The 9,841-nt window shown below is 42.8% G+C and overlaps 1 protein-coding gene across 1 annotated transcript in view; it reads right to left on the bottom strand.

Moving 5' to 3' along the window:
* Wnt8b (Wnt family member 8B) overlaps window positions 1-6,279 on the bottom strand; it is a 26,406-nt gene extending 20,127 nt beyond the window's left edge. The window contains exon 1 of the mRNA XM_004631434.1: window positions 6,100-6,279. Coding sequence (XP_004631491.1) covers window positions 6,100-6,167 — 68 coding nt within the window. The 5' untranslated portion in view covers window positions 6,168-6,279. The remainder of the gene's footprint in view (window positions 1-6,099) is intronic.
* Window positions 6,280-9,841: the final 3,562 nt, after the last annotated feature.

The raw sequence follows: 9,841 nt of genomic DNA, 5'->3' as shown, positions 1-9,841 counted from the left end.
TTAGATGTAGATGCTCTGGTTACTGAACATACCCAGGTGAGCAAAACACCCAAGATGTGCCGCCGTACTTACAGAGCTCATGGCCGGATTAGCCCTAATGAGCTCCCCTGCCACACTGAGATGATCCTTACTGGAAAGGAACAAACTGTTCCTAAACCAGAGGAGGAAGTTACACAGAAGAGGACATCCCAGAAGAAACTGAAGAAACAAAAACTTATGGCACAGGAGTAAATTAAGAGTAAAATAATTGCAAAATAAAAGTGAAATAAAATCCCATGCTATCTCAGAGTCAGCCTTTTCCAAACAAGGATTGGCCGAGGGAGAGCCTGCCACAGCCCTGGATAGCTGAACAGTGCAGCTCTCTGCAGAGCCCTTCCTAAGTGAGCTGCCCGTTTTCTCCTGAAAGGGACTGTTCCAGGATATTTCCAGAACAAGCTATCTTTCCTTGTCCTCATTTCCTTCATTGTTTGTGTAACAAACTGCTGAGAAACACTGAGCAGCAGTAAGGCATTTCAACACTTAGCATTTAAATGAGGGCGCTGGAGGAGGAGCGCCTCACTCTGCTCTGCTAGGTCCCTCAGCAAAGGCTGCTAAGGACAGCCCCAGCCTGCATGAGGCCTGGCCTTGCAGGAACTTCTCCCACCTCTCCGCGGAGGCAGAGAATGTTGTTTTTTCTGGTTTCATTTCCTTGGATCCTGTATTCTAGATTTTTGAAAATACATTCTCTATTGCACTGATGGTTACAATACCAGTTTATTTTTGTACCAGGAGATGGGTATGCATGGTAACCCTAAGAATTATCTTGTAAAACATTCAGGGGAGCAGTTCACGGTAAATGAAATCAGTAGGCTTTGTTTGGCTTTTTCACAGCATTCAGTACCTAATGGAACACAATCCAAGTTTATAGTAATAATTTCTGTCCTCTTCCTCTCTACGCATCGCCTCTGTTGCTGCTGAAGCAGAAATTCAAACCTGTCTTTGAATAACTCACCTTCCTTGGTTAATTTATAATCTGATCCCCACCTCCAACCCAATGACAATCATCTCTGTGAAATATTTTCCAAGATTCTTCCTAGTTCCTCACCCTAGATATCAAGTCAACAAGGAGAGTCCTCTTTCTGTCTCTGTCTTTCTGTTCTAACCATGGTAGCATTTGGAAAGCAGAAGCTAAAAGGACATGCGACATCTGAGAACACTGAACATAACTTGTCAAGGCTTGATCATGGTTGAAGCTGAGTTGGGGGTGTCGTCATAGAACTGCTTGCTCTACCTTTGTAAAAAAAAATACATTTTCCATAATATAAGATTTAAAACCAACCTCCCCTCAACACTAATCTGGGCTCCACAAGTGCCCTGGATGCAGGGAAGAAGTGCCAAGCAATGGAGAAGGGATTGGTGTTCTGCCTCTGCCTGGACCTTGGTATGAAATGGAGCCCACCTGGGCTGACAGGGTGGGCTGGAAGAGCCTGAGTGTAAGAAAAGAACTGAGGTTTGGGGCAGCAAAGAGAAACCACAGTTCTGAGCAGCAGGGAGATGCCTCCTTGTGCAGACAGTTTGTTTACATGTGGCCCGAAGAAGAAAAGAAGTTTACACATGGTGTTTTGAGAGAAAGACTGAGCAAGCTAGTCTCTTCTGGAGTCTCAGGAACAAGAACACCACATCGCTATGTGCTGGTAGTACCAGAGGATCCAGAATCTGGGGACACAACCTATTTAAAAAGCAAAATTGGCCTGGCCAGATAATGGTGAGCTTAAGTGACCCCTTATGGTCTGATTTTCTCTTGGCCTGGAGAAAGCTCTCACATAAGAAGCACACAGAGAAACAATACTGTCAATAACAAGGTTTGCAGTACAGACTGAGAAAAGTAAACCATAGACATCTGGCTCATAATGAGGCTGCAGAGTGTCCACAGTATGTAGTAGTTCCTTTCGAGAGCTCTTGGAGTTCAGGTGAGAGACAAGGGGGAACACTGCTGACAGACACAAAGTGCAGAGTTTCCCCCAACTATTCACCAGGAAAGGACCTGGTTCTTTGCTTGATAAGAAAAATATACTTTCAGAAAAATAAGGATTTGTCCTAAAAAAAAATTGTCTTGACCTCACTCTTTGGCTAATAGAACTGAGTCCTGCAGTGTCCAGCTGGGCAGAAGAAAAGAGTAATCTCCCAGGAAGAGGAAGGGTCTGGATTAAAACGCCGCTGCTTTTTGTCCCCTTTTCATGCCCTCTTTTTCTGTAAAGCATTGGAGATCCTGCCGCATGTCACTTATGCTCTCACACACTCACATCCACACATACACTTACACACTCACAGACCCACAACCCTATACACCCACCTGCATTCATACACAACCTGCAACACATACACTCACCCACACACACTCACATCCCCCTCTCATACACTCACACCCACTCACACACATCCCCCACTCCCAACTCACACCCATACCCACTCACACCCCATCACACACACCCACACTCACACCCACTCACACACTTACACAATCACACAATACAGCCCCCACTCACAACTCACATCCACACCCATCCACTCGCACCCCATCATATACTCTCAGATACCCACTCACAGCCACTTTCGCATACACAGACAGCCCCCACTCACACACAATCACAACTCGCACCCACACACACCCACTCACACTCCTATCATACACTCTCACACACCCACTCACACCTACTCACACATATACCCCCACTAATGCTCACAACTCACATCCACACCCACTCACACTTATACTTACACCCCATTCATACACTCACATACATACTCATACCTCCCACTCATATACTCTGACACACTGACACACGCACACCCACTCACACAGAGACTCACATTCACCCCCCACACATAATGACAGTGTGTCTCAGAGCATCACTTACACAAGCCAGTTTCATGTGTAGAGCTGAGAGAGCTGTCATGTTCCAGGATCTCATCAGTTTTGTTAATAATGAGTATAATAATTGTCTTTATTGTCTGCCAAGATGGGAGGATGGAGACTGGGCTGGAGCTGCCCTGGTCCTGTCCGGATATCCTCTCATGCCCCTCCTGGTTTGTGGAGGTCTGCACATTCTGATGGGTCCAGGACGTCATTCTGTGAGTGCATCCTTTACCCCAGACTACTGATTTCCAGATCCCAGAGCAGCTCCTCACATCTTTTTTCAGCTTCAGAGAGCACAGCCTCCTTGAGGTGGGGAACCCTTCACTAATGGGATGAGGTAGTGGACTCTCACCTGCTTGAACCTGCTCTTTAAGATGTTTGTGGGAAACATTTACATGAAAGAACAAAAACTTATGAATTCAATAATTTTAAGTGAATTTATATGTTACTGTTCATCACATACATCTGAAGGTAGCAGCAGATATACATAGAGCAATAGTCTCATCCGGAAACAATGCTCGGAGAGAACACTGGCATGAAGAGCAGCTTACACTAATTGGCATGCAGGAGATTCTGGGTTCCTGTCCCAGCACTGCAAAAAACAAAGACAAAAATTCCTTCACTACTCAGGGCTCTGGCATGTTGTTATCCAATAAAATTTCAATGTCCATACAAAGTTTACTCTAAAAACCTAAATACTGACTGCCAAACAATGATGGTTTTCAAACATTGCCTTAAAAATCCAAATATTTCAGACAAATTTTTGTTCTCCTGCAGAAGAAAAACTGCCCTTGTTTGAATCCCTAATACACACCTTGGAAAGAAAAAGGGGAACAAGAATAAGGCATAGATTACCTCTATATCCTACTTCATCTTTCTGATTTGGAAAAAGAGACAAAGACACAGAGACAGAGGGAGGGAAAGTGAGAGACAGACAGACAAGAGACAAGAGAGACAGAGGGGCAGAGTCAGGGACAGAGCTGGACAAAGCCTCTAACATTACAAGACATCATTTCAAGTAAAATGGGTTTGGTGTTCAAGGATAACGCAATGCACAGGCCCACCCATCCCAGGTCAGGACACGTATCGCAAGGGAAATGTCACACCGGCTCATCTCTGGCCACATGGCAGATGCTACCGTCTTCTTGGCTGTATCCCCCATTCTGTTTTTTAGGGGCCAATAAAGGTTAAGAAAAACAAAGAAAAATATTTTTCTCCAGTTACAAAAGATAATCCTTGTAAGTGTCCTACCATTAAGAAGCTGTGGCAAATTATTCTATTAATAATAACTATTAATCTTACACTCTGTAAAACCACATATTGCAGGTAAATGTCATCATTATACAGTCCTTTTCAGGTCCAGAAATTGCTATTGCTGGATTCTTTCAGGCAGGCCTACATCTGAACAACCAAGCAGAAAGTGTGGTTCTCTGTGGTTAAGTGTTTTTGAGGTCCTTGCATGGAAGGCTGATAATGAAGTGTTAGGAGCAACATCTCAAAGGCTGTGGTTGGTCAAACCTTTCTGCAGACACAAAGAGGTGATGACCTTATGCAAAACCTCAATTGTTTCATTATAAGAATAAGCAAGACTTGGTATTAAGTTTAAAACTCACATTTTAGATGCTACCAAAACCCCAAAATCTTGGACAAAGTACAAATGTTTAATTCAAATTGAAACTTACAAGAAAAAGCAATTAAAATCTAATTACATTCACAGGAAATTTGCACATTTTCTGCTCCAACTCAGGCAAGGCAAGAGGGGGTTCTGAGACCTTGTCTCTAAATTAGAACTTCTTTCACATCTCCTTTTTCTTTTTTCTTTTTGAATCCAGACACTTGAATTTGGACAGACAAGCAGCCCAGCCACCTTTCAGAGTGGCTGTGTCAGGACGGGAATGAAGTGAACGTGACCCCTTCAGCAGGGAAGGGGACACACAGTAAAGGTACTTTATAGAGCAATTCTTCCCACTACCCTGCTGACTAGGGAAAGGAATCTCGTGTTCTCTTTTGCTGATGCTGAATCAGCTGAAGAATACCATGAGCATCAGTAGAAATGCTCTGAAATTGCTTGTCTCTTTTGTCTTTTTTGTTCTCATGAGGGTGAGAGAAGGAGTTTTTCAGTGTTGAAATATTCAATTAAAATGACACTTAAAAAATGTACCAGTTATTTCATGCTTCTGGAAATGTCACAAATTATTGCATTTACTTGCAGATAGCTTCCTAGTTTGACATTATTTTAAAATCAACCCTCTACTAAAGATGGCTAGTCTCACTTATGATAAGAATATGCTCCCAATTAGCACAGGAAGCATATTTCAGCACAAAACAAACAACGCTCTATTCTAGCTTCCCAGACATTTTACGAAGCACTTGGATTTGCACGCTGGTGAAGTAGATGGCAAATGCGAACTGATGCGAGAGGTTGAACTTGTACGTGAGCTGGGGACACTCTGAGCACTCTAGCAAACGCTTTTCACAAGTTGCTTCTGGATGTTATTGTATGCCTGCTCGTTACTGCTGCTGTATGAGGTTTCTAAGAGCTAAATGAGGAGGATAATACTATGGCTTATGCAATGCTTCATGCTTTGCAAAGACACTTTCATGTACATTGTCTTAATATTAGAGCACTTAATTTTTTTAAAAAATGAATTAAACAAATTAAATGCATTTGTAGAGGTTTAGATTTTTAAAATATTTTATTTCAAGCATATTTGTTTACCAAATACCAATTTAGTAGTTCAAATATATTTTCACTGTCTAGGAAGTGACAGCACAAACAGTTACTTAAGATATTGGAGAAGGTGAAGTTAAGTTGAAAAATACAAATTCAAATTTTTTCTCCAGACTTCACCTTGAACACATAGTAGAATCTATTTTAAAGTACTTCCTCTTGTCCACAATGCTGATATTAGGGTTTGGTACACAGGGATATTGTCCATTTCTGCAAAAATCACTTGGAATATTTGTCACAGTAATTCATACAAAGGATCCTCCCATATTTTAATCTACTCCTTTCATTGGTGAGAGTCCTAAAGATTTACTGAAACCAGCCATCAATTTAGGAGGAGCCCTGTTCCCTAGGACAGTTTTCCCAGGAGAAATCTCAAGGCCTCTTACCTTTCTGGAAATGAACATGAGCTTTGTCCCATATATAATATTCGCTGACCTATTCTCAGTCCCAGGTAGGAGTCCGGGTTACTCACCAGGGGTGGCTGAGTTGGAAGACACAGGTGAAAAGAAAGATGCACACTGAAGGCTTCATAAGAAACATAATCTTCTGAGTAACAGAGAGAAACTTCTGCAGAATTGGGAGACAGAAGATGGGAAGTATTTTCTTCAGTGGCAGAGGGGTAGAATTCTCCTCAGCCCAACTTCCCTGTGTGTAAGCGATCCCAAACAGAGTTAAGGGGAGGTGAAATGGAGCTGCCAAACGTCCAAAAAAGAGATTATCTACTTAATTAAAGTTTTTTCGCCCCAAGTCCTTCAGCCAATCAGAACTCAAGAGCCAGAGAAAGATTGAGTCGATCAAAAGAACACTCCAGGATCCTCCCAGACAAATGCAGAAGGGGACGAGGAGAAAGAGGACAAAGAAGGGGGGACCCAGCAAATCCCTTCCGCATAATCACTGCTGCAGCCTCTCTTTCCTCTTTCTCCTCTCCAGCCACCACACCAACTGCCCCCGCCCACACAGACAGAAACTGGTGCCGGGGGGTTAAGCGGGAGCTGTGCGTTCTAGTTGTTCTTTGTAGCGTTTGGTTCGGGATTTGCATTCAGGGTACCTTTGCTCAGAGGAAAGGTACCAGTAGCTGAGACCTTCTGATTCGAGAAGAAGTGCAGGTACGTATTGTCTAAGCTATTAAGAAGGTTAGGAAACTACAAGAAGCCTGATGGTGTTTTTCCTTTTAACTTTTCTGTCAACCAATTATTTATTGAAGACATGTGACATTCTCAGCTTCACACTAGGCATTGTGGAAAATATTGCAAACCAAAGCATGATTTCTGGGGCTGGTGAGGTGGCTCGGTGGTCTAAAGCACCTACTTGGAACAAGCTAAACCAAGCAAAGCACAGGGACCGCGGTTCGATCCCCCAGCACCACATGCTGGCTAGGCCCGCCCCCTGGTGGGCTGAGCTGGCCACACACACACACAAAATAAATAAATAAATAAATAAATAAATAAATAAATAAATAAATAAAAAACAAAAACAAAGCATGATTTCTTCCCTAAAGATAATTACAGACCAGTAAAGTGATGAAAGGATATAGTTTAATAAACTATTACATTGCTACAAATGGCGTGTAAATCATTTAGGTTTATGTAGGAAAAGTTTTCTGAAGAAGGTGGTATTTGGGTTTCAAAGAAGGGGTGGCATTTCAAAAATCAGAAAACGATGCCTGAGAATGCCACCCATTTAAGCACTCACTGGAAGCTGGAGGGCAGCCAAGGCTCGTCACACTGCTCTGAGTAGATGTCCTTTCCACTCACCAAGGAGCAAAGGCCACTTTGCTGCCACGCAGGTGCTCCTCGGAGGCTCTAGCACGCTCCCTGTGTGCGCGTCTTCTATTTTAAGGCCCACACCCTTCTTGCTGGCTCCCGGTATAAGCTCTTCCTGAACTCTCTCTGGCCAGGTGCCCTCTGTCAGCCCACGCCAGAACATAACTGTGCATCTATTTCATTGTCTAGCTTATCCAGGTCAGGTGAGTCAGGGGTGATGCCTCAGCATTTTAGCTGGATAACGTTGTCTACTTGGAACCCGTTTGAGCAGTTCTTTCTTGGAATCCCAAGCCTTATGATGAGAAGGGCTAGGTCAGCTTTGGGTCCGTAACGAAAAACTCTGGGTCTGCTGTCTGCTTGCAGAAGGGCAGTAACAGGTGGACCCAGGCCGAGAGCTGAGGCTCTGCCAGGGAAGGAACAGTGGGAAGTCCCCAGCATTTGCTTGACCAGAGAATTCTTAAGGGCTGGAAAAACCTGTAGGAGGCTGAGCAGGTTAGGACAGTGTTTGTGTGAAAAGAAAGAGCTGATTTAAGATGAGTTCCCAGGCAGGCAAGATAGCTTAGCGGACTAAGCGCCTGCTTAGGCAAGCTGAGGGACAGGGGTTCAATTCCCAGCACCACATGCCATGCTGGCCCTGCCCTGGGCCCGCTGAGCCAGCCACAAGACTGGGTGTGGTGGCGCATGCCTGTAATCCCAGTGCTGGGGAGGCTGAAAACAGCGGGATCACTATGAGACCAAGGTGCATAGTGAGACTCTGTACCAAATATGTAAAAAATAAAATAAAATGAGTTCCCATCTAAAATATATCAATAAAATTAATTTAAAAAGTAAAATGAATTCCTTGGGGTAACATCCCACTCTCCCACAAAGTAAAATTTTAATATTTCTATTGTTTTGTGCAAAATTAATAATTCTAATTCTAAAATCTTTAACATGTCAGCAATATGCAAGTGGAAGTCCTTTTTTTTTTTTTTTTTTTGGTGGAACTGGGGATTGAACTCAGGCCCTTGTGCTCGCCAGAGTGGAAGTCCTTTTGAATGGTCCTCTTTCTCCTCTCCAGGGTAAAAACTGGTAAGCTTTAAACAGTCTTTCAAGTTTTTAATATACATGTATAAATATGTGTATAAACACTTTCATAGAAATTAGGCTATGTAGATTATATTTTGCAAATATTTTTGCTCATTTAATACTATAGCTGTACATAGCTTTCTATATTAGAGCCTAATCAATCTCTGTCTCTGTTTCTGTCTTTTTTTGTTTCTTCCTTGCCTCTGTCTCTGCTTCTCTGTGACTGTCTGTGTCTCTGTCTTTGCCTCTTTCTCTGTCTCTCTCTCTGTCTCTTTCTCTCTGTCTCTCTGTTTGTCTCTCTCTGTCTCTCACTTTCTCTCTGTCTCTCTTTCTGGGATAGTATAAATTTTCAGGAATTAAGTAATTTTAGTATTTTACTAAATATCTGGATTGTGTTTAGCTTAATGAAGGAATCAATAACCTTTTAAATTTTTTCAATTTTAATTTAATTATTGCCATCTCAATCACTTTGATACTGGGGAATAAAAAACAGGACTAAGGCAATATCGATCTTGGCAGTTTAAGCACAATGGTTATGAGTAGATCCACAAGTTCCACTGCACTTTGAGTTTGTTTTCAACTTTATGACCCTCTAATCACCTCATCATCTGCAGACCTGATGTTTGGGATTTCTTGGTGCCTTCAAATTAGAAGTTTGGGGCCAGGGAGATGGCTCAGTAGAATAAGTGCTTCCCTGGCAAGGGCAAGGGCCTGAGTTCAATACCTGGTTCCACCAAAAAAACCCAAAACAAAACAAATTAGAAGTTTGACATAACAGTAAACTACCTTTCCATCATTTCTCCAAGAATGAGCCATATTATATTATTCAATAAATTTTATGGGGCCGGGGAGATGGCTCAGTAGAATAAGCACTTCCCTGGTAAGCACAAGGGCCTGAGTTCAATCCCCGGTTCCGCCAAAAAATAAAATAAATAAATAAATAAATAAATTTTATAAGTAGAGATCTTTGGAAATAAGATTCTTAGGCCTCCACATTTTATACTAGCATCTGGTGTGTGGAAATACTTTACAACCAAATTTCTTAATCTTTTTCTACCCATGTTGTCTTAGTTGTTTTTCTTTCATTGCTAGGACAAAACACATGACACCCATAGTTAAAGGGGAAAGGGCTTACTGAGCTCACAGTTCGTAGAGGTTTCGGTCCATAACTGGCTGGCTCCAAGGCAGGGTAGTGCAGTAGAGGGCGTCACAGAGGAGAGACGGCTCTCAGCAGGCAGGATGCAGAAGACACCAAGGAGGAGATGACCACGGCTCCTTCTATCCCTTATATCTCATCCAAGCTCCTTAGGGCAGGGAGCACTCACACCCTCATCCTAGTGTCCTTAATCCCGGCACTGCACCCTGAATTGATCCCAGCACCAT

The sequence above is a fragment of the Octodon degus genome, unplaced genomic scaffold (assembly GCF_000260255.1).
Source record: "Octodon degus isolate 3935 unplaced genomic scaffold, OctDeg1.0 scaffold00042, whole genome shotgun sequence".
NCBI lineage: Eukaryota > Metazoa > Chordata > Mammalia > Rodentia > Octodontidae > Octodon > Octodon degus.
Note: the sequence above shows the minus strand (reverse complement) of the source record. Positions and strands in the feature narration are given on the sequence as shown.